This window comes from Lynx rufus, unplaced genomic scaffold, assembly GCF_022079265.1.
Source record: "Lynx rufus isolate CCGP_SWC_20201006 ecotype Redwood Valley unplaced genomic scaffold, mLynRuf1.p SCAF_7, whole genome shotgun sequence".
Lineage (NCBI taxonomy): Eukaryota > Metazoa > Chordata > Mammalia > Carnivora > Felidae > Lynx > Lynx rufus.
This window is the reverse complement of record NW_025814889.1, coordinates 107,820,419-107,847,266: the sequence shown is the minus strand read 5'-3', so window position 1 is coordinate 107,847,266 and position 26,848 is coordinate 107,820,419. Positions and strand designations below refer to the sequence as shown.

The 26,848-nt window shown below is 32.5% G+C and overlaps 1 protein-coding gene and 1 non-coding gene across 2 annotated transcripts in view; both read right to left on the bottom strand.

The window, feature by feature from the left end:
* Positions 1-26,848, bottom strand: part of LRRIQ1 (leucine rich repeats and IQ motif containing 1) — a 202,522-nt gene that overhangs the window by 26,633 nt on the left and 149,041 nt on the right. The window contains exons 24-25 of the mRNA XM_047065006.1: positions 7,868-8,000; positions 5,492-5,552 (exon numbers count right to left, since the gene is read on the bottom strand). Of these exons, the coding sequence (XP_046920962.1) occupies positions 5,492-5,552; positions 7,868-8,000 (194 nt within the window). The remainder of the gene's footprint in view (positions 1-5,491; positions 5,553-7,867; positions 8,001-26,848) is intronic.
* On the bottom strand, positions 15,198-15,300 carry LOC124502757 (U6 spliceosomal RNA). The gene has a single exon (XR_006960018.1). It is a non-coding gene; the product is annotated as a U6 spliceosomal RNA (small nuclear RNA).

Sequence of the window (26,848 nt, the reverse complement as noted above, 5' to 3'; positions counted from 1 at the left end):
TATACACAGACAAAGAGATTTTAAATATGAATTTACATATTAGATATAGGCAAATATAGATATAGATATGGATATAGGTATCTTATTGTTTCTGTTTCACTGATGACCCCTGACTAATGTAACTACCAAATGGTTCCTTCATACCTCTTTCCAGTAATTTATCCTCAGAAGCAGCAACTGTTCTGATTTCTTTCACCATGGACAGGTTAGTTTTCTCTGCTCTTGAACTTAATATAAATACAATCATACAGTATATACTCTTAACGTGTCTGGCTTTTTTCACTCACTATATTGTTTTCAGTATTCACTTATGTTGCTGTATGTATCAGGAGATGAAAATACCTTGCTGTTTTCTTTGATAAGTTTTCTAGTTAAAATTTTTTAAATGTTAATTCATTTTTGAGAAAGGGAGAGAGACAGAGTGCAAGCAGGGAAAGATTAGAGAGAGAGGGAGACACAGAATCCAAAGAGAGCTCCAGGCTCCAAGCTGTCAGCACAGAGCCCGATGTGGGACTCGAACTCATGAACCATGAGATCACGACCTGAGCTGAAGTTGGATGCTTAACCAATGGAGCTACCCAGACGCCCAGAGAAGTTCTATAATTTTAGCATTTACATCTAGGCCCATAATTCACCTCAAATTGGTTTTTAAGGTGTGAAGTAGCAATCAAGATTCATATTCCCTGTAGATATACAGGGGTCCGGCACTATTTGTTGAGAAAAATATTATTTTTTCCCTCTGTTAATTGCTGTAGTACCTTTAAGCAAAATCAACTAACCTTGTAAGTGTGGTATTTTCGGGACTATTATTTTCTATTAATTGATTCTTCTGTCTTTATTCACATAACATATAGTCTTGATTACTGGGACTTTATAGAAAGTCTTGAGATCAGGTACTGTGAGTCTTATTTTTCAAGACTGTATTGACTATTGTAGGTCTTTCGCATTTCCACATTTTATAATTTGTCCATTTCTACTAAAAATCTTTCTAAGAGTCTACTGAATTTATAGATCGTTGAGAATTGACATCTTACAATTTGAATCTATGCATGAGTGTGGTATATTTTTTTGAAATTTTTAAAGCAATATTTGGTGGTTACCATTATAGGATCTTTGAACATCTTAATGTTAACATTTATTCTTAAATATTTTATGTTTTTACATTGTGGTAAATAGAATATATTTTTTTTAATTTTTAAAATCTTTGTTTATTTTAAGAGTGAGAGAGAGCACAAGTCGGGGTTGGGGTAGAGAGAGAGGGAGAGAGAGAATTCCAAGCAGCCTCTGTGCTGTCAGCTTCCAGTCCAACATGGGGCTCAAACTCACAAACCATGAGATTGTGACCTTAGCCGAAATCGCTTAACTGACTGAGCCACCCAGGCATCCCGGTAAATAGACTATTTTTAAGTAAAGTTTGCTGCTAATATCTGATAGAGCATACAAGGAACTATTTTAATAAATTCTGACAGATTTCTTTACAAAATAACTGTACCAGCTTTTATTTTCATGAGCTGTACATCAGTGTCTCCACATCATTAATAGCACTTTGCATTACCCAACATTCTAATGTTTGCCATTCTGATGAGGATAGTCATGCAACTTCTTAGCTTTAATTTTTATCTCTCTGGTCATATAACTGAGCATCTCTTTATGTACATTTATGCATTTAGGCATAAACTGTGTAAACTGTCTATATACACATTTTCTATTGTATGTATATACTTTTTTTCATTAGGTTACCTGACTTTATATTGTTTATTTGCAGAAGCTTACTTTTTATATGGATATTAAGCTATTGTTACTTTTAGGCACTGAAAATAGTTTGTCCATATCTGTAATCTGTTAACTTTTTCCATAAAATCTTTCATAGGAAGTAATATTTAATTTAACATAGTCAAGTCAATCAATTTTATTTGCCATATAATTTGTATCATTTGTATCTTTTAAAAGAGTATTTACTGATAAGTTGCAAATATATTCTTAATTATTTTATTTGGTCAGTTTTATAACTTCACTTTTCACATTTGAGACTTCAAATCTTCTAAATTCCATTTGAATGTGGTTTATGTTCAGTGCTGTTTCTTAATGCTAATTTACTGAATTCTGTGTACTAAAAATTTTGAACTTTCTCATCTTTATCATATATTTTTCTATACAGTCACAGGTCTACTTCCAAACTATTTATATCCATTGGTATATTTGTACCATAAAGTTTAGTTTTATATTAAGTCTTTATATCTTGTGATACAAGTTAGCTTTCCTTTTTCAAAGTTGATTTACATAACATTGGGCTCTTATTCATCAATACGCATTTTAGAATGAGATTCTTCAGGGGCATCTGGGTGGCTCAGTTGGTTGAGTGACCAACTTTAGCTCAGGTCATGATCTCCCAGTTGATAAGTTCGAGTCCTGCGTCACTATCTGTGCTGACAGCTCAGAGCCTGGAGCCTGCTGTGGATTCTGTGTCTCCTTCTCTCTCTCTGCCCTCCCCTGCTCATGCTCTGTCTCCCTCTCTGTCTCAAAAATAAATAAACATTAGGGAAAAAAATCTGTAGAATGAGATTTTTCAGGTTCCTAAAACAAGCAGCTCTGCAGATTTGCAAATTGATAGATTTGCAATTTTATAGATTTATTTGGAGACAGTTGACACATTTTAGGTGCTAAGTTGTTGCATCTATGGATGATAAACTTGGTAAGTATACTGGGTATTATCATATCTCACATGTAACAACTGAGTCAGATTCTTCCAGTTGCTGAGAAAGTTGAAGCCTATGGGCTCTTAGCTGAATACGTCTCTGGAAATTGTCCTTAGCTAAAGATGGTTGCCCTGCCTAAGCCAAAGCCTCTTCTGAGGAGATGCAGTAGCATAAAAGCCTGATCTTCTTGTCTCATATGCTAACACAATTTAAAAGGGCCTTCTTACCACTGGGGCTCCCTTCTCCTGCTGCAACTCTATTGCATTTTATCTTTTCCCTCTGCTCAATCCTGTTTCTTTCACCACTCAAGGGAGTCGTTTCTGAAAGCCTTCCCCAACGACTGTCCTGCACTCAAATACAAGAATCTCAGAATATGTTTTCTGGGGGAACTAAGACCACCTTCTGCAGAAAAATCCTGGAGTTTTGGGGGAATAAACTTAATTAGCAATTGTCTAAATCTATGACATGCCTTCTGATATGTATTTGGAAATAAGTAAAGTGATATCTTGTTTTCATTTTTCTCAGTCCTGTCTGCCACATAAAATGCTTTGATCTTGTTTGGAAGACAGAGATGTTACTTATTAGCTTCCTCAAAACCCAGAATTTGAGTATTGGATTATATCTCATTATTTCTCCTGAAAGTTAGTGAAGAGTATTTCGGATAATATTTATATCAATCTTTATTATTAAGAAGTAATTCCACTGTCTTTTGGTATGAATTAGTTCTGCTATAATGTCAGCTGTCAATCTAATTACTATTCCTTTGTAGATCATCTTTCAATTCATGAAGTCTCTCTTTTATGGTGTCCAGTGCAGAGTTTATTTCAATGGTAATATTTTATATATTCAGAATTTATAGTAGGCTGATTTGCTGATTTGTTCTAATTAAAATTTGATCACTTTGTTTCATGATTTTCTGTCCTTCTATTATGAGTGTTTTCCTGATGTCTTAAGGATCTTATAGTGGTAGCCATTGCTGATTTGTTTTTTAATTTTCTTCTTAGTTATGGTCTGGTCCCAGTTGTGCAATTATCGGCACATTCCCCAGTATGTTCCCAAGACTCTGCAAGAGTCTTTCTGCTCTGGGCCTTCAATTAGTCCAGTATCCTTTTGACGTAAGTCCTTAGTTAACCCTTCTCCTATCTCTGTTTACAAAAAAATAAAAACAAACAAACAAAAACTGTGTTTCTTATATACTACCATTTACCTTGTTTTGTGTTCACCTGTACCTCTTCAATATCAGAAAAGCATTTATCATTGATATGTATTTGTGACATATTTGAACATAGTGCAATACAGTGGGATATAGGAGGAGAGAGATTAATGTCAGAGCATTACTCTCATAGAACCATTTTGATTAGTGATCTACCCAGTCTGTTTTCATTCATTTTAGGAAGTATAATGATTAAATATAAAATCACTTTCTTTATCATGACATTCTTCCTCCCAAGTGGCAACTCAACAATCTGTGCTCAATTGTTAGTAATATGCATGGTGTTCTAAGCTTGAAGTATCAATTTTCCTAGGGCAATCAACATGCCACTCTGCCAGAGGAGTCTATTAAATGCAAGAAAGTATTTGTTTAATGATTATTTTAAATTTATGTATAGATTCTATAAATATTTTCATAAACACATTAATTTTAGCTATTGCCCTAATTTTGCTACCTTTTCAGGAAAACTCCTTGAATGAGTTGTTCATAAGAATGGTGAATATAACTGCTCTTGATACCATCATACTAGGTTCCATTAGAAAGTGCATTATCTTTTTATGCTAAGTGCTACTTGGCAAGCTAAATTATATTTAGTTTTTTTGGTGAATGTAGAATCTGTGCAAGGAGTATTAATAGGTTGCTATAAATGAAAGGTGTCATAAAGTTAGGGTCACCTGATGCATCCATTTTCACCTGCCAAAGAGACCGCACACTTCTGTCATTGGTTAGGGTACCCTCTTCTCTGGAAACTTTTGGAAACATACTGACAATTGCTTGTTTTGTGGGCTCCATTTCTCTAGACTCCATATTTGCCATTCTCCTTCTGTTAACATAGTCTTCCTTCAGATAGCGTATAGCCCAATTGACTTTTGCAATGCACATATAATTATGCTGTCTAGAGTCTTACACTAGTTATTTCATTACTTAGAGTGGTTGAGTCACAATTACTTGTTAATTTTTATCTGGTTTGATTTTCCAACTTGTGAGGGTACTTTTACGTTTCCCTCAGTATCCTATTCTTTTAAAATATTCAAGTAAATAAGTTCATTATGTAATTCCTATTCGTAGTAATATTATTTTAAGTGTGGCAGTATGCTAATATTTTAAAATCTGTCATATAGAATCAATATTTTAAAAAATATCAGATTTGAAAGTTACATTACAAGTCAAGAAAACATATTATTACAGGTTATTATTTTAATATACAATATTTTGAGGGGCGCCTGGGTGGCGCAGTCGGTTAAGCGTCCGACTTCAGCCAGGTCACGATCTCACGGTCTGTGAATTCGAGCCCCGCGTCAGGCTCTGGGCTGATGGCTCAGAGCCTGGAGCCTGTTTCCGATTCTGTGTCTCCCTCTCTCTCTGCCCCCTCCCCCATTCATGCTCTGTCTCTCTCTGTCCCAAAAATAAATAAACATTGAAAAAAAAAATTTAAAAAAAATACAATATTTTGAGATCACCCCAAATAGATAGAGTTGTGATATTTTCATAATTTACACTAATTATGGACATATTTTAAAGTGCCATTTACTAAGGATTAGTATCTACAACATTTTTTTGTAACTTTAAACACATTTCTTACCACAAGCTGAACTCTTCCACCGCTAAGTATATCTGGATCTAACTCAGGCAAGAAGTGTTTGCTGCAGAGTGACAAAAACAAAAATCATATTATTATATAAATGTAGAGGAAGAATATTAAAGAAATGCCCAGTGAAAAGTTTGGGAGGAATCAGTAATTTACAAAGTGGAAATAATAGTTTTATTAAATTGGGCTATATGCAAACATATCTACAAATGTATCTTTCCATAGTCATTTGAAAATTCAATTTGACATAAAATTTAAATTTCTAAACACCACTTTAATGCCACTCTTCTTTGCCAAACACAAATAGGTATAAAGGGCAAAAATTTGAAAGTACCAATGATAGTTAATAAATTATAGAACATATAAATATTTTATTTACTTTTACTTATATATCTTACTTGTGTTATGAGAAAGGCAAAGGTTCTTATTTTTAAAATATCTGTAATGTGTTTAAAGCATTATACTAATGCTCACAATTAATTTCCGTTTAAAACTAGAATACTGACATTTGGCTTTTCAAGAACTTCTGTTCTTGAAAACAATTTCTCTCAGAGTATCTACTTATTCCTTTATATATTTTCAAGAGAGAAAAGCTATGAACAATTTCCTGTTATATCATGTGTTTAAATATAACTTATTTAGGGGTAAAGGATATTGTTAAGTGTTTAAATATGTCTAAAATATATCCTGAAACATTTTGCTTATATTTTTTACCTTATCTATCCTAATACTTTAAAAATCTCTGAAAAGACCTCTTATATCTGATTAAGATCGATGATAAACTATAAGTTACACTATATTTGTTTATAGTTTTAAGGTTGCCATCTTATGAATTACATTAAATTGATTAACACCAACATAAAAGAAATTGTGCTTGCATTAATTATAATACTTAATGTCCTCAAATGTTGATTGCTTTATTCCTATTTTCTTTGCTCACAATGAAATAGGACAAAATAATCCAGATTATAAAATATTGTTTTAATTTCACTTTCATTCTTCACTCCCTTTTACATATTTTTAAAGGAATTATATGGATAGAATTGACCACATGTGAACATTTCAATTTATATATATTACAAAAATATTTCATTTTTTTACATATTTTAACTTGCTTCTAAATTAAGGGTTAACCCTCATAATTGTAGGATTTTGTTTGTCTTTTGTTAGTCATTTAAATAGTTACTATAGTGCCTGGAAACATTTCCAAAGTGTCAGCTACATTTAGATTCAATATCGATTTATATATTTGGTAAGTGTTTATAATAGCACTTTTCAAATTATTTTTCTGGACACATGTAGTTAAACAAAAGTCTTGAAAATATTTTCCAATATTATCTCTGGACTTTTATTATTTTCCTATAACTTTTGGTTCAGTGGTTTATACTAAATTGCTATGAGCTGAATTTTGTTTCATCAGAATTCATATGTTGAAGTACTAACCCTCAGCATTTCGTAATGTGATATATGTGGAGATAGAGCCTTGAAAGAGGTAATTACAGTAAAATGAGCTCATATTGGTAGGCTCCAATCCCATATGACCAGTGTCCTTATAAAAACAGGAGATTAAAACACAAAGAGAATGAAGGATGATGATGTGAGGGCACAGTGAGAAGGTGGCCATCTACAAACCATGAAGACTGAGCTTCAAAGAAACCAAACTTGCTGACTCCTTAATCTTGAACTTATAGCCTCCAGAACTGTGAGAAAGTAAATCTCTGCTGTTTAAGCCACACAATTTATGGTATTTCGTTACAAAGGTCCTAGCAAACTAATATGTACATTAATGTAACAAAAATTAATTAATTACCTATTAGATTCAAGGTATCTTGTTTATTGTTAAAGGATGTGTTTATTGAGAATATATATTGATATTCTCCACCTTGTGAGCTCACCTCTATCCTGTGAGATAGATAGATAACATATTATCATCTACTATACAAGAGGAAACTGTAGCATGGAGACATCCTTGAAAATTAGTTATACAACTGGTAAAGCAGCAGCAGCAGTGTTGAACTATAATTTTAGCTGCCAAACATAAAAAGGACACAAAATAAAATACCACCTCCAATACATATGATATTTAAACAGTTAATGGATACCATGCATTTAACTTTATATAGTAGAATCATTTGTGTGGTTCATCTCTTAGTTTTAAGCATTACAGAAACAGAGTTCTCAAACATTTCAGGGTAAAAAATATAAAAAGTGATTAAATCTATTCTATGTAAGAGGCCTTTTACAACCTGGCAACGTGATGTATTGGCCTTTGGCTATAAAGTCATGTTTGTTTTAGCACAATTAACCTAGGTTTCACTTTTCAAGATGTGTTTACAATACAAAAATCTAATTTAAAGGAAATGACCTCACCATTTCATATTTCTGGAACTAGTTGTTTCATGAATCCCAACCTGTGTGTGAAGCCATTGGTATGTGTATTCTTTACTCCTTTCTAATTTTTCATTTGCAGTGGCATCCTTGTAGATAAATTCTTCTTCCTTACCTGGGGAAAAATATGGAAATTTTATTTGCTATTTAAAGAGATCAAATTTTGGCCAAGTAGTTCAGTCTAGGCAAACAATTTTATCAAAAGAAAGAAAGGGGGAAAAAAAGACATTCATGGGAGTCAGGTCATCTGTAAGAAAAATGTCAGTCACTTCAGTAATTTTCCTGCTTGAGTTTCAAACCCATCTATCTTAAAAAAAAAAAAAAAGAAAATGTTTCATTGTAGCCAACATTTTACAGGACTTGTTTTTTAGTTTTTACATTAAAAATGCAAAGATCAAATTTGGTAGAGTAGAATTCTAGTATGAAAAGAATATCTGTCCATTATGATGTTTTTTTCAGGCTTATTTTAAAGTCAATTGTTCTTATACTAACTTTATACGTACGTAGAATTCATAAATTATATTGAGGGTATTTGAAACAGAGTTTTAATTTTGCATAAAACTCAGCTTGGTTTGTGTAAGCTAATGCAATATTTTAAGCTTGGAATATAATAATATGAGGTTTAGGGAACCTGTGTTTATGCCATAGTAGCTATTTCAAAAAAGGAGGTGGGAAGCATAACAATGTAAATGGATATGGGAATATGCAAGAGGAGAAATTTATATAAGGTAAGAATACAAGGAAACAATGAAAATAGTAAAGAAAAAGAAAAAAGAAAATTAAAAATCCAACCTTTATATTCAAATGTAACATTTATACATTTGTGTTTGTTTTTGTTCATTTGTTTGTTTTAATCTGTGGATGTTACTACTACGCCAATGGTATACATTTCCGAACTACACCAAACACGTGCTGTTTTAGACCCTTCCTCCATAGACTTGATCTTTTTTGAGCCATTACCATATTTAGGGACTTGTTAGCTTTGTAGTTTGATTGACAGTACACCAGAGAAAGGTACTTCTTAAAAACTAACTCCTGGTAATCAAGCTAACAAGAATTCTATAATTTAAAACCCAATATTTAAAATTTTATCTTATTAATTCACTGTAGATCTTTGCACACAGAAAGTCACCTTATATTTATTTGCAAGTTGTTTGGAAAACAAATGAAGCATGACGCAAGGCCAACCACAAATGCTTGATGCATGTGGCACACACACTCATACATACATTTGTCATTCTGTATGTTGAGGATGAAATACCTATCGTGTCTTTTTTCCTTAAAAGTTGCTGTTGAAATTGGTGAAATGACTCTCGTTTTCAATTCAAAAAGATAGGGCGGCCAGTTCTCAGGAAAGCTAAAAATCAACGTGTTTATTTCTCTAAACTATGTGAACTTAGTGAAGTTAACTTGCTGTTGCTTCTCATGCCACCTTATGTTTCTAAAAGGCCCTATCTCTTGCTTCCTGAGCTTAAGTCAACCCCTCCATGTTTGCTATATTGGAGGAGCAATGGCTTGCCATGAGAGAGCTGACCGTTGAATCCATGAGGAGACACCATTCTGGTAACTGACCATATAGGTATGTAGAAACTATACGGGAGACTCAAACAAAGGGAACTTTTGGCATTATCACTTCCAGTTACTGTACAGCATTAAGTCTTTTCTCCAGCAGAGTCCGAACCTTTTATCAGCCTTTCTTGGTTAACCAAACCAGATGTTGGGCCCATAAGGGCAGTGATAGAAAGTAGTGAGGACTCAGTGACCACTGATAATCAACCGAGCCTATAGCTAGAACCTTATCACTCTTGATATGTGGAGAATCTTTGTGTAACAATTGTACTTTTATTTTTTTATTTTTATTTGCTTTTTTTTAATTGTGCTTTTAGCTAAAATACAAAAAAATTATCTGTGTCTTTGTTTTTTTGAATAATGACATATACTTGCAATAGTCACTTTTTAAAGTACTCATTTTGGAAAGTTTTCCTCAGCTCTACAATAACACTCCATAAATCCTAAGTGGTTTTACATCAGACCTCAGCCAAAGTTCTAAACAACAGTCCTGAGTAAAGATGAGAGATTTCACTGTAAGGGCCCAATTCATATTAACCATTTTAACCCTACGGCATAGATTGGTAGATTGGCGTGTGCTCGGTGTAAGAAACAGAACAAGCATGTTGAAGTTGGCTGGATGTACTTGAAGATACTGCAATTCATATACTGAAGAAATTGATTTTGTTTTGGTTAAACTATTTCAGGATTACTCCTGTCACTGAGAAGAAGAAAAGACAATTAACTCTTTTGAACTTGCAGAGGAAGTTCTGTTTTTAGCATCTTGCATAAGAAGAATAATGGTGATATGGATAACTTAATGGATGCTTGTCATTAGTCAGGCTGCTCAGTAAAACCTTTCCGTTGTAGAAGAGGCACCATTCTGCCTGCAGAAACTGAAACCTTTTACCTCCTCTCCTTTCCTACTTCTTTGGGTCTTGCTTCATTAATTTGAAGTCTTATTTCCGTATCCATCCAAAGCTTTGCCATTTAGACATTGCACAGATAATTTAAACTGAGTATGTAAAAAAGCTAAACTCACGTATTATCCCACTTTTTCCAAATTCCCCAAATGGTACCACCATTGTCAATGTATAAATCAGAGACCAGAGTCGTACTGAACCAGCATGCTTCCTCAACCTACAGCTGAATATTTTACCTCTTAAATTCTTTTCAATCTGTCAAATTTCCTGGATTCCTGTTGCTACTATTTTGTATCAGGCTACCATCATTTCTTCTGAATTACTCTAACAGCCCTTTCACTGGTCTTTTGTTTGTTTGTTTTGGTCTTGCCCCCATGTACCTATCTCCATACTGCAAATGGCCTTGCTAAAACATAAATCTAATTTTGCTGCTTCATAGGTTAAACTCCTGATTCTCCATTGCCCTTGGATTGAATTCATTTTTTTATTTTTATTTTTTGCATGGCATACAAGCCATGCATGTACCTTCAGACACATGTTAGATTCTTGCCTCAGTCACTCAAAAATATTATAATTACTCAAAATGGTTTCTTTTGCCTATAGACCTATGCTTCAGATTACCCACTTTGCCAATGTTGTTTTTGATTTGTCTTCAGGTCTCAGTTTGGAAATTATATTCTTTGGGCTTAGTCCTTGATCTGTCAGCACTATATTCCCTATTCAAGTTAACTTGGAGATGTCCTCCAAAGGTTCCTATAAAGACTCCATGATAGCATTTATTATGTTATGTTTTCCTTTCCTATTCATGTGTCTGTTTTTCCTACTATATATAAACTCTTTAAGGGGTACATAGTAGGATAGTGCTCAATAAATACCTGTGAAATGAATAATTGTCACAGTTGATTAATGTTCTATAAGTGACCTGAGAAGTGTTGATCTGGGACTTAGATTTTTAGCATGTAGATAAACCTGTGCATTGTGGAGGATAACACATTCCTATATATAATTAACTTAATCATTACAGTAGAAACTTCAGCCCCGAAAATCATAATTAGCTTGGGATAAAAACTGCCAATGAAAGGTGGCAAATTAAAAAGCAAACAAACAAAAACTACTCCATCATATAAGGTTACTTTATAAAATGTCCACAGTGTATGCAGTCCTAGAGGAAATCAGTTCAGCTTTAAAAAGCTCACTAAAAGAAATGAAGTCTCTTTTGAAATTAATGGAAATATTATTCTTTTCTTCATGAAAAAAATAAGTGTTCATTAAACCCATATGCTTCAAATAAATGTTTTCTAAATTTTCAGTATATCATAATATCCTACACACAGGGAGATTAAGATTCAATTATCATTTGGGACACACAAAAAAAGCTAATTATTTATATTTTAAATACATATGGCAACCTTCCCATGACTATTTTCTTTTCTCCTAATGGCCTTTCTTAGTAATATAATAAAAAAATATTCTTGGTTTCATGGATAGAGATGAGTTCATCTCTTTACCAAAAGCTTTTGGAGGACATAGTTACATGATGAGCAAAATGCTACATACAATGGAACTATTTTTGGTAATTTTGATAAATGGCTGATTCTATGTATCTCATGCTGGAAACACTAAAAATATGTTTCCATTATAAAGTATAAGTGGTCTGTACATGTTTATTAAAAGAAGTTATTGCATCATACCTCATGAATAAAGCACAAATAAAATGGGAGTTTGGCACTAACAGAATTTTAAATTCATTAACATCTGTATAAATACTTGTTGATAGGCTGTTTATGGCTTCTTCCTTAACCAATCCAATCTGTTGTTGGAAAGTTGATGGCATTGGCATGAAACCAGTAACTCTAAGAGCCATTTGTGTGTGACAAGCAACATTCCTATTCTTTTATGATATATTTAAATAAATATGTAATTGATCACTAAGGAAAATTATTTCATGAATAAAGAAGAGGATTGTTGTTGCAAAACTTTAAAAACAGAAATTTTGGGAATAGAGCCAAATTTGTATGTAAGGGTCAAAGGCTAACGGCAGCACTAATCACTCCTTTACATATTTCACTATATTTTATGGCAGGGAGGTTAAAAAAAAAAGTACTAGAATGAAAAATACTTGCTAGTTTCTGACATTTAAATTAATTCTCAAAATTTGTCTGTATAAAGTATATTTCTCTTTATGAGAAAGCAAAGGAAAGTTAGTTACTAAATTATCTTTTAAAATATATAGATTTTGCAGATGCAATTTTCAATATTATAGAAATGCTATATTTAAGTGAATCCCTCTGAAATAACAGAAACATTCACAAAGTGGATGTAGTTGTGCTTATTAACCATTTATAATAGGTCTTCTGTATTCAACTAATATATATTTCTACCAGAAAGGAGATGTTTTGCCATTTATATGTTCAGTTGAATATAATCTCATTAATACCTTTATAGTGGAGTATCAAATATTACAAAACTAGTAGTCCTTCATTTTCTTCTGCGAGAGCAATATAAAGTTATATAGTCATATGTATAGTCACATTAATGTGTAATTTGTCCCCATGTTTGCTGTTAACTAGGGCTGGGACTAGGGTAAGTCAAGTGGGGCAAATGAAATACCTCAGGCACCAAATTTAACGGGGTAACAAAAATCTCAGGAATCAAGGTTAAAAATATTTTCATGTAATATTTTAAATAAAAATTAATGGAAAAATCCCTGATAAACAAAAGAGCTTTAAATGACAGGATCAGTAACAGTGCTGTGCCAAGCTGTATTGGAACCTGAGGTAAAAGGAAAAATAAGTACTCATCCTTCATTGTCATGGCTTTGGCAGATTTACCCATTTCTAAGTAATATTAAGTGTTAACAGGATGTTTTTAGAACTACCCGGTAGCCATTGTCTAAGATTGCTTTCTGTGTTTCCTATGAATCTGGCACACCACTTAATTTTTCATTAGAAGAGGTTCTGGAATTGTGACATTTGAGAAATTGATTATAGAATAAATTAATTCAGTCTATATTGGAGAGGCTGCACCTTAGTGATCTATCTGCTAGCATCTATCTTGCATGTTATAAGTTGGCTTTTTCACCTACTAACTGTGTGATGTTGGGCAAATTATCTACCTTCTCTCTTCCTCAGTTTTTTCCTCTTAAAATATATATAATAATATGAAATAACTGTATACATATCATGCCTAACATATAGTAAGGATTTAATTACTGTAGCCATTTTGCTATTTTTACCCCTAAGTTAAAGGCTATTATGCATAGTCTTAGTGCTACCTCAGTTGCCAAGGGCCAAGACTTAGCTATGCAGGAGGTAAGACTATCTGTAGGAGTCTTCAAATCCAGGCCAAACTAAGGTTCCAGGAGGTCACTGGAAAGATTCCAGGATTAACCACAAAACTAGAAAGAACAATTTTCTGGGGGAGTCCAGTGAGTCCTCCTTACCAGAATTCTAAACCTTGTAACAGGTATTTTTTAATGTATTTTATTTCATAATACATGAGGATTTTAGTGTGTCTTTAAAAAAAAAAAAGTTAATTTCCAGAAGATAACAAAGGTACACAGTCCTAATTGATTTCAAGTTATTTCAAATAATTTTTAGCAATTGCTCAGTAATAACCATGAAGGAGGTTCCATTGACATGATTCTCTCCTGTTTCACTCTCTCAATTTAATTACTGTTGGAAAATATTCCCCTATCCAATCTAGACTCCCTCAGGGAGTGTTAATATAGTAGGTCATCCAAACTAGGGCCCACCCAACGGAATAAAGGAGAGGCTGATGATGTAAGTAGGTTGGCCCTCAAAATATCATGGCCATAGGGCCACATAAATATTACTTCCACCTGTTTTTTGTTTGTTTGTTTGTTTGTATAGTTGGACTTCAGATTCTTGCTGTATCTAAAAGCTTCTACTCTGGTAAAAAGACATCTCTAATGCTACTCATTTATGTATATATCTTAATTGAGGGCCAAGTACATGATTAATTTCCTTTACTAGTTTTACTTCAAAGGAAGCCAATAGTTTTATATTGATACACTAATGATAGAGACTTGACGGACCCAATTAAACATTTTTATATCATTATAATCACTGCTTTTTTATAGCTACAAAACAGAAATACTCATAGTACGTATGTTAATACATTCATAATGCATTTCTCATTGACTATTAGTTTTCTGCATGTGATGATTTTTCTACTTGTCAAACAGATATGCTTCTGTTACAGAGTTAACATCACATAAAATATTGAATATATATTAAAATATTGCTTGCATTATAAAAACCAATAAGTAAATATAAGTAAAAATAATTTTCTTTCACAGTTTGAATGAAAAACATATTAGAGACTAATAAACCTGGTTCCAAACTTATTGCTTTCCATAGGTTATAATTTAAACAAATATCTCCATACACTGAAGATTTAAGAGTTTTCTAAGTGTATACTTTATTGATGCAAAATTGTTTCTTTCATCACATTTTGTTTAGAAAGATAGATTTTTATTTTTGCTAGCAGAAGTTCATTCATAAATGAATAAGGGCCTCTATTCACTGATTTCAGTTTTAATTGAAAAGATAGGTGAAAGTATTATTGATCTACTTACATTGTAGTCAGGAAAAAAGTCAAGATAGGCATTACAAGTCTTCCCTACAAAATTAATTTTTGGCTTTAAGCTACTTATATAAATATTGATATGTGGAAGCTCTTTTCTGAAGAGAAATTGGGGGTGGGGTTTGAAGCTGGAAGGGACTTCAATTGATCAAGTCACTTTGTGTATCATAGACATATTATGTAGACATCGATACACTTTGTGTATCATAGACATAGACCATTAGGAAGGAAAGCAAAATATGGAGCACTTCATGAATTTGTGTGTCATCTTGTGTAGGCCATGCTAATCTTCTCTATGTCATTCCAATTTTAGTATATGTGCTGCCACGTGGGCACGGAAAACTCCTTTTAATCATTTTTATTTTGTTGTGATATATACAATGTACAGAAAGTTTTGGCTTTAGCAGGTGTTTATAATTTCAAGGTGTATAAGTAATTACACATACATAAATATTATATAAATTACATTTCATATAAACTATATTTTATTTTATTTATATATTTATTTTATATATTTATATATTTATTTTTATTTATTTATTAAATATTTATTAAATATAATATATATTAAATATATATTAAATATATTAAATATTTATATATATATAATATTTATATATTTTATTTTATTTATATATTTATATTTGTATAAATATATAATATAAAAATACAGACACAAAATATATATAAACATAAAATATTTATGTTTATATATATTTATAGTTTATATAAAATTATATACTTTAATATATTAAAATTATTCTATAAATAAAAATATAAATACATATTCCATGTGACCTCCGATCATTTAAAAAAAATAGAACACTGCTTGCATACAAGAAGTCTTGCTCAAAAGTCTCTTCTCTTAGGGTAACCACTATGCTAAAGTTTATAACCTTGACTTTCTTGATTTCCTTAAAATTTTCACTACCTATGTATAAGCATTATAGTATAGCTTTGCTTGCAACAATTCTGTAGGTATTCTTTTGTGTTTCTTTGCTCAATATTGTTTATGAGATTCATCTGTGTTGCTGTATATAGGTGCAATGCATTACTTTTCAGTGTCATACTGTTTTCCACTGTATGGATGTATTAGAGTTTATCCATTCCATTGTTGTTAGACACATGGGCTATTTCCGGTTTGGGTTATTAAGAAAAATACTGCCCTATCCTTGTACAAATTCCTATAGGGCAAGCATCTAAGAACGTATTCGAAGGACTGTATGAAATGGATATCTTCAAGTCAACCACATGTAACACTGTTTTCCAAATGGTTGTACTAAATTATACTTCAATTAGCAAAATATAAGTCCTATTGGTTATGTGTTTTCCAAATCTTATTTTTGTTAGGATTTTTTTTTAAACTTTGCAGATTTAATTTGTATTTCTCTGCTACAAAATGAGATTAAACACCTTTTTATATGTTCACAAGTTATTTGGATTTCTTCTTTTGTGAAAAATATGTTAAGGCTTCTTATTTATTTTTTTCTATTAGGCTATTTGTATTTTAATGGCTTTTAGGAATTATACACTCTGGATATTATACATTCTGGATCTTTGTTGATTATATGTGTGGCAAATGCCTTCTCCATCTCTGTGGGTTATTGTTTCACTACTATTATGACATTTTGGCTTTATAGAGATTCTTAATTTTAATGTAAATATATTTATCAAGATGACCAGTACTTTTGCATATTGTTAAAGAAATAATTCCATATCCAATGTTATATTCTTCCACATTGTCTTCTGTTAAGTTTTATAATTTTGCTTCTTATATTTAGTTCTTTAAGGTGGGCATAATTAATTTTTTTAATGTTTATTTACTTTTGAGACAGAAAGAGGGAGACACAGAATCCAAAGCAGGCTCCAGGCTCTGAGCTGTCAGCACAGAGCCCGATGCGGGGCTCGAACTCACCGACCATGAGATCATGACCTGAGCTGAAGTCGGACACTTAACCAATGGAGCCACCCAGGCGCCCCAATTAATTTTTAATATAGATAATTTATTAAGATTTATTGGAAAGTCTATCTATTCCCCACTGACTTAGAATGCAATTTGTCTTATAATATCAATTAAACATATATGCAGGGGTCTCCATCAGTTATTATTTTCTGTACTATTTTACTCTACCCTGTCCTACCCTATCCTAGAATTACCATCTCATCCTACCTCATCTCATCCCGTCCATACCGTACCACCCATACCATGCAATACTATTTGCTTCAGCTCTATAATAAGAGCTTATTAATAATAAGTTATGGTGTTTGGCAAGGCCTCTCGATTTAGTCATCTTTGTTGAATGTGTTTTGGCTATTTGAAGATTTTGACTTCTCACACATTTTTAGATTCTGCTTGTCAATGTCCATAAATACCTCTTGGGATTTAATTGAGAGAGCATAGTATCCACTGTTAATTTGGGGAGAATTTAAATCTTTGAAACTGAGTCTTTCAATTCATAGATTTACTTATAGTTTTTCTTTAACATTTTTTGATAGAGTTCTACAATTTCCCTGGTAAGGTCTTGTACCTCTTTTGTGAGACACATTCTTTGGCACATGATTTAAAAAATACTATCACAGTTTGAAATTTTTTTCCATTCTGGTTGCTTGCCTAGAATGTTAGGTTTAATATTAGAGTTAAGGTCAGTCTGGGTATTATATTTTTCTACGAATTGTTCACTTTCTCCAAATTTTCAAATGTACTGCCATATGGTTGTTCACAATATTCCCTTACTACTGTTTTAGTTTGTATCATTTGTCATCCATCCCAGTTTTCCTTCTTGATATGGTTGTTTGTGCTTTCTCTTTCATTTTCATAATGAGACTTGCCAGGGGTTAATCAAATTTCTTTCAAAAAATGTATCTTTATCGATTAATTGTTTTACTTTTAAAAATTATATTAACTATTGCTTTTATACTGCAATACATAGATTTTTTTATTGTTAAGTTACCTTTTAATATTTATGATTTTTTGATTCATGAATTTTTCAGATGTTTCTTAATTTTCAAGAAAATAAATACTATCTGGTTATCTTATTATGGTTCATTTATGGTTTATTACATTTTATTCAGAAAACACACTGCACATGATTTCAATCCTTAAGAAATTTCTGAGACCTCATTTCAGGTCAGTATAAGTTAAAGTTTTGTAAATTTCCTGTATGTGTATGAGGGTAATGTACATTCTCCAGTTGTTAAGTATTTTATATATGTCCTTTAAGCAAATGCTATTAAATTGGTTTATCAAACCATGTCCTTACTGATTTTTTGAGTGCTTGTTCTATAAATTGCTAAAAAACGATATAATAAAATTCTTCCAATATAGCTTAGAATTTTTGACCTCTCTTTGCTACTTCCTTAATATTTGCCTTATATTATTTGAAAATTAATAACATTCATTTTTTAGATCACTTTTAGGTTTAAAACAAAATTTGAAGGTAGAGACATTTTTCCATACACTCCCTTTCCCTACATGTTCAAAGCTTCCCCCATTACCAACATGCTGCCACTCCCCACCACAGTGGTACATTTGTTACAATCTATGAACCTACACTGAAACATCATAGTCACCCAAGGTCCACAGTTTACATTAGGGTGCACTCTTGATGCTGTACTTTCTATGGATTTGGACAAATGTATAATGACTTGTATCCACCATGACGGTATCATGCAGAGTAGTTTTTCACTGCTCTATAAATCCTCTATGCTCTGCCTCTTTACTCCTTCTCCCCAGTCCCAGCCCCTAGCAATACTGATTTTTTTTACTATCTCCATAAGTTTTGCCTTCTCCAGAATGTCACATTCTTGGAATCATACATAGTCTTTTCAGGTTGGCTTCTTTCGCTTAGTAATATGCATTTAATGTTCTTCCATGTCTTTTCGTGGCTTGGTAGCTCATCTGCTTTCATTGTTGAATAATATTCCATTGTCTGATGTGCTACAGTTTATCCATTTATCTACTGAAGGATGTCTTGGTTGTTTTCAAATTTTGGCAATTATCAATAAAGCTGCTATAAACATCTGTGTGAAGATTTTTGTTTGGACATAAGTTTTCAACTCATTTGGATAAATACCAAAGACTGAGATTGCTGGATCCTCCAGTAAGAATATTTTTAGTCTTATAAGAAAGTTCCAAACTGTCTTCCAAAGTGGCTGAACCATTTTGCACTCCTATCATCAATAAATGAGAGTTCTGTTGCTCCATACCTTGTCGAAATTTGGTGTTGTCATAATTCTGAATTTTGGCCATTCTAACAGGTGTGTAGTGGTATCTTGTTGTAATTTGTATCTCCTTGAAGACATAGGATGTGGTATGTGTTTTCATATACTTATTTGCCATCTGTATATCTCTGTTGAAATATCTGTTAAGGTCATTGGCTCATTTTTTAGAAATTGGGTTGTTTGTTTTCTTCTTATTGAGATTTAAGAGTTCTTTGTATATTTTGGATAGTAGTCATTTATTAGATAAATGTTCTGCAATTCTTTTCTCCTCATCTGTGGCTTCTCTTCTCGTTCTCTTGACATTGTCTTCAGCAGAAAACAGGTTTTTGATTTTATTGAAGTCCAGCGTATCAAATTATTTATTTTATGCATTGCACCACTGGTGTTGCTTCTAAAAAGTCATAGCTATGACCAAAGTCATCTAGATATAGATCTTCTCCTATGTTATCTTATAGGAGTCTTAAGAGTTTTGCATTTTACATTTAGCTCTGTGATCTATTTTGAGTTAATATTTGTGAGTGGTAAAGGTCTATGTCTAGATTTTTTTTTATGTGGATGTCATCTTCTTCTAGCACCATTTGTTGAAAAGACAGTCTTTGCTCTTTTGTCAAAGATCGACTGACCATATTTGTATGGGTCTATTTCTGGGCTGTCTAAATTCTGCTCCATTGATCTATTTGCTTATTCTTTTGCCAATACCACACGTGTTGGTTACTGTAGCTTTATAGCAAATCTTGAAAACAAGTATTGTCAGTCCTCCAAATTTGTTCTCCTTTAATATTGTGTTGGCTATTCTGAGTCTTTTACCTTCTCATATACATTTTAGAATCAGTTTGTTAATATCCACAAAATGATTTTCTGGGATTTCACTGAGTCTACAGATCAAATTAAGAGGAACTGAAATCTTGCCAATATTGAGTTCTTCTATGCATGTGCATAGAATATTTAGCAATTTATTGAGGTCTTTGATTTATTTCACCAAAGTTTTGTAGCTTTTCTCATATAGATCTTATACATATTTTGTATATTTACACCTAAAATTTAACTTGGGGGGACAATGTAGACGGTATTGTGTTTTTAACTTCAAATTTCACTTGTTCATTGCTAGTACATAGGAAAGTGATTGACTATTGTATCTTACATCCTGAAACTTTACTATAATTGTTTATTAGTTCCAGAAGTTTTCTTATGCTTTCAAATTTTCTATATAGATGATCATGTTGCTGCAAACAAAAACATTTCATTCTTTCTTCCCACTCTGTATACCTTTTATTTCCTTTTCTTGTCTATTGCATTAGTTAGCACTTCCAGTACAAGGTTGAAAAGAAGTGGTTACAGGCAACATCCTTGTCTTGTACTTGATTTTAGTGGGAAAGCTTTGACTTTCTCACCATTAAGTGTGATGTTAGCTATAGGTTTGTTTGTAGACATTTTTTACCAATTTGAAGAAGCTCCCCTCTATTCCTATTTTATTGAATTTTATCAGGAATGGTGGGTTTTGTGAAATGTGTTTTGGCTTCTACAGGTATCATGTGATTTTTCTTTTTTAGCCTGGTGATGTGATGGACACATTGATTTTTCAATGTTTAACTGGCTTTGCATACATGGGATAAATCCCAAAATAGTGTGTATAATTATCATTATAAATTGTTGGATTTGATTCACTAATATTTTGTTGAGAATTTTCTGTATCACGTTCATGAAAGATATTGGTCGGTAGTTTTCTTGTAAAGTCTTTGTCTGTCTTTGGGATTAGGGTAATTCTGGCCTTAAAGAATGAATTAGAAGGTATCCTTTCTGCTTTTATCCTTTGAAAGAAATTGTAGTAAATTTGTATAATTTCTTCCTTAAATGTTTGATAGAATTCACCAGGAACCCCTCTGGGCCTGGCACTTTCCATTTTGGAAAGTGATTAATTTTTTATTTAATTTATTCAAGAGATATAGGCTTATTCAGCTTGTCCATTTATTATTATGTAAGTTTTGGCAAATTGTGTTCCAAAGAATTGATCTATTTCATCTAGGTTATTATAGTTATGGGCATGGAGTTATTCATAGCATACCTTTATTTTTCTTTTACTGTCCATGGAATTAGAGTGATGTCCCCTCTATCATTTCTGATATTAGTAATTTGTGTCCTCTCTTTTTTTCTTTCTTAGTTAGCCTGGCTAGAGGCTTATTAATCCTGTTGATCTTTTTAAAGGACCCGCTTCTGGTTTCATTGATATTATCTATTGATTTCCTGTTTACAATTTTATTGATTTCTTCTCGAATTCTTTTTTTTTCTGCTGCTTACTTTTAATTTGCTTTACTTTTCCAAGTTTCCTAAGGTAGAAATTTAGATTATTGACTTCAGATCTTTTTTTTTAATGTTTATTTATTTATTTTGAGAGAGAGAGGAAGGCGCAGAGAGGAAGCGAGAGAATCTGAAGCAGGCTCCTTGCTGTCAGTGCAGAGCCCAATGTGAAGCTCGATCTCACGAACTGTGAGATCATGACCTGAGACAAAATCAAGAGTTGGATACGTAACCAACTGAGCCACCCAGGCACCCCTCTTCTTTTCTAATATATGCACTTTGCTATAAATTTCCTTCTAAGCATTGCTTTTGCTGCATCCCACACATTTTATAATAAGTGGTGTCTTCATTTCACTTTCATTGAATTTAAAAGTTCCATTAAGTTCCAAATATTTTTAAATTTTTCTTAGTTTAGTGATTTTACTTCTGCAAAAATTAGTCAAAGGATTCATAAAATAAAAGAATGTAAAATAAGACACTACATACCTAAAATATGGGTAGGGAAAGGCAGGAAGAATGGGTTTAAACTTAAGCAATTTTCAACTTTATATAAATATGCAGAAGATGTTATATGCAAACCTAATGGTAACCACAAACCAAAAACCGGTAATAGATGTGCAAAGAATAAAGAGAGAGGAATCTAAGTATATCACTAAAGAAAGCCACAAACCATGAAAAAGAACAAGAGAAGAAAGAATCAGAGAAAATCTATAGAAACAATTACAAAGGAGTAACAAATGTCAATAAATACATATCTATCAATAATGACTTTGAATATAAATGGACTAAATGCTTTTTTTGGAAGAAAAAAAAAAGACCCATCTATATGCTGCCTACAAGAGACTCATTCAGACTGAAAGACACCTGCAGATTGAAAGTGAGGGGATGGAGAAACATTTATCATGCAAATGGATGCCAAAATAAAGCCAGGGTAGCAGTACTTATATTGGACAAAATTGACTTCAAAACAAAGAATGTAACAAGGGACAAAGAAGGACACTATATAATAATAAAGGGAGCAATCTAACAAGAGGATATAACAATTATAAATATTTATGCACCCACCATGAAAGCACCCAAATACATAAAACAGTTAATAACAAACATAAAAGAAATACTTGATAGTAATACAATAATACCAGGGGACTTAAACATCTCACTTACATCAATGGACAGATCATCCAAACAGAAAATTAACAAGGAAACTATGGCTTTTAATGACACACTGGACCAGATGGATTTAACAGATACATTCAGAACATTCCATTCTAAAACAGCAGGATAGACATTCTTTTCAAGTACACATGGAACATTCTGCACACCAGATCACACATTAGGCCACAAAACAAGGCTTGACAAATTAAAAAAAAAAAAATCAAAGTCATAGCATGTATCTTTCCTACTTCAATGATATGACATTAGACATCAACCAAAAGAAAAATCTGGAAAGGCCACAGATACATGGAGGTTAAATAACATGCTTCTAAACAATGAATAGGTTAACCAGGAATCAAAGAAGAAATCCCAAATTACATGAAAACAAATGAAAATGAAAACACAAGGGGCCAAAATCTTTGGGATGCAGCAAAAGGGGTTCTAAGAGGAAAGTTTATAGCAATACAGGCTTACTTCAAGAAGCAAGTAAAATTTCAAATAAAGACCTAACTTTACACCTAAAAGAAGTAGAAAAAAGAAGAACAAACAAAACCCAAATCCAGCAAAAGGAAGCAAATAATAAAGATTAGAACAGAAATAAGTGATATAGCAACTTAAAAAAAATAGAACAGTTCAATGAAACCAGGAGCTGATTCCTCTAGCCAGACTTATGGAGAGAGAGAGAGAGAGAGAGAGAGAGAGAGAGAGAGAGAGAGACAGAGAGAGAGAACCCAAATAAAATTACCAGTGAATGAGAAAAAATAGCAACCAACATCACAGAAATACAAATAGTTGTAACAGAATATTATAAAAACCTATAGGTCAACAGATTGGAAAACCTAGAAGAAATAAATTCCTAGAAACATATAAACTACCAGTTACTAGCAATGAAATTGAGTTAGTAATCAAAAAACTCCCAACAAACAAAAGTCCAGGACCAGATCAATTTACAGGCAAATTCTACCAAATATTTTAAAAAGAGTTAATACTCACTCTTCTCAAACTGTTCCAAAAAATGGAAGAGGAAAGAAAACTTCCAAATTCATTCTATGAAGCCCGTATCATCCTGTTACCAAAACCAAATAAGGACACAACAACAACAACAACAAAAAGAGTACTACAGATCATTATCTCTCATGAATATAGATACAAAAATGTTCAACAAAATATTAGCAAGCCAAACCCAACAACGTATTAAAAAATCATACATCATGATCAAGTAGGATTTATTCTCAAGATGCTAGTGGTGGTTCAATATTCACAAATCACTCAACGTGGTATGTCACATCAATAAGAGAAGGAATAAAACCATACAATCACACTTCGTTATTTTATTTGTTTACTAGGGACAGAAAACTTTATAGTTAGTTTTAGAACTAATGATGAGATTAGACATTAATCTTTGCAGTAAACACACACCTTACTTACGGCTTTCTAAATCCCATAGTCAGCAGTTGCAGGATAAGTTAAATCTATAAAAAATCATTTACTCAATATCAGCTACTAGAAGAAGTATAGTTTCTTAAAAGAATTCAGTTCTATATGTTATATTAATAATTCACAAATAAATACTGATTTTAGGAATAGTCAAGTGTGAATGTGATTTGATATAAACCACAGCTATGACATTTTGCTTTACTAATGGATATGTCCTGCCCCAGAAATATTTGGTAAAATAAAATTCTGCAAATCAAGCATTTTTCTATTCACATCAGTTTTTGGTCAGAAGCAAGGTATAAATAAAGTCATAGTCCTAAATTAATAAGATTTTTGTTATATTGTTATCTCAGAGTTCGCATCATTTCCTCTGAAATGTCTTTATTACCTGTAGTTTCCAGCATTTCTAATTTCTCTCCTACAACAGAAATTTATAGACCAACATTTAGTGGACACCCTCTGAGTTAACTCCTAGCCCCCCTTTTTGGGTTTCTCCCCTTCCCCCATTCACACATTGTATAGAGCACACCCAGTGGGTATGTTTACTAAAGAGTCATAGCTGATGGGACTGATTAATATTACATTGTATATGTATATACCACTCCTTCTTTATACATTCATCTACCAGTGGACACTTGGGTTACTTTCATATCTTGGGTACTGTAAATAATGCTACAATAAATATCAGGTTGCATATATTAAAAAAAAAGCCATGTGATAATTTCAACAGAGACAGTAAAAAATTTGACAAAATACAACATTCATTCATTCATAATAAAAACCCTCTGCAAAGTAGGTCTAGAGGGAACATATCTCAACATAATAAAGGCCTTATATGAAAAACCCGCAGCCAACATCATACACAATAGGTGAAAACTGAGAGCTATTCCCCCAAGGTCAGGAACAAGACAAGGATGTCCACTCTCACTCACCATTTTTACTCAACATAGTGCTGGGAGTCCAAGCCACAGAAATTAGACAATATAAAGAAGGAAAACTCTCACTATATATAGATGACATGATACTATATACAGAAAACCCTAAAGACTCCACCAATAACTACTAGAACTGATCAATGAATTCCGTAAAGTTGTAGGATACAAAATCAACACATGGAAACCTGCTGCATTCCTATACACCAATAATGAAGTAGCAGGAAATGAAATTAAGAAAACAATACCATTTACAAGTGCATCAAAACAACAAAATATCTAGGAGTAAACTTAATCAAAAGGTGAAAGACCTTTACTCTGAAAATTATAAAATGCTGATGAAAGAAATTCAAGATGACTGAAAGAAATAGAAAGACATTTCATGCTCATGGAATGGAAGAACAGATATTGTTAAAATGTCTATAATACCCCAAAGAAATCTACACATTTAATGCAATCAAATACCAACAGTGTTTTTCACAGGGCTAGAAAAAACAATCTTAAAATTGTATGTAACCACAAAAGACCTCAAATAGCCAAAACAATCTTGAAAATGAAAAAAAAACAAAACTGGAGGCATCACAATTCCAAACTTAAAGTTATATTACAAAGCATAAATAATTAAAACAGTATGGTACTGGCACAAAAATAGACACATAGATCAATAGAACAGAAAAGAGATCCCAGAAATAAACCTACAATTATATGGTCAATTAATCTTCAGCAGAGGAGGAATGAATATACAATGGGAAAAAGACAGTTTCTTCAACAAATGGTGTTGGGAAAACTAGACAGCCACATGCAAAAGAATGAAACTGGACCTCTTTCTTTCACAATACATGAAATAAACTCAAAATGGATTAAGGGGTTAAATAAGAGACCTGAAAGCATAAAAACTTTTAAGTGAGCACAGGCAGTCAGCCACTGCAACATTTTTCTAGATATGTTTCCTGAGGCAAGGAAATAAAACAAAAATAAACTATTGGATTCACATCAAAACAAACAGTTTCTGCACATTGAAGGAAACAATCAACAAAACCAAAAAGCAACCTACTAAATGGGAGATGAGCTTTGCAAGTGACATATTTGATAAAGCATTAGTATCAAAAATGTATAAAGAACTGATACAACTCCATACCCAAAACCTAAATAATCCAATTAAAAAATGGACAGAAGACATGAACTGACATTTCCTTGAAGAAGACCTACAAATGGCCAACAGATACATGAAAAGATGCTCAACATCACTCCTCATTAGGGAAATACAAATAAAAACTACAATGAGATATCAACTCATACCTGTTAGAATGGCTAAAATCAACAATACAAGAAACAAGAAGTGCTGGCAAGAAGGTGGAGAAAAAGGAATCCTCTTGCACTGTTGGTGGGAATGCAAATTGGTGCAGCCACAATGGAAAACATAAGGAGGTTCTTCAAAAAATTAAAAATAGAACTACATATGATCCAGGAACCACACTACTGGAGATATATTCCCAAAATACAAAAACACTAATTCAAAGGGATACACGCACCCCTATGTTTAATGCCATATTATTTACAATAGCCAAATATGGAAGTAGTCCAAGTGTCCATCAATAGATGAATGGATAAAGCAAATGTGGTACACACATAAAATGGAATATTATTCAGCTATAGAAAAGAATGAAATCTTGCCATTTGCAATGACATGGATAGAGCTAGAGAGTATAAGGCCACGCCATATAAGTCAGTCAGAGGAAGACAAATACAAATGCACTCACTCATATATGTAAGTTAAGGAACAAAACAAATGAGCAAAGGAAAAAAGAAAGAGACAAACCAAGAATCGGACTTTTTTTTTTAAG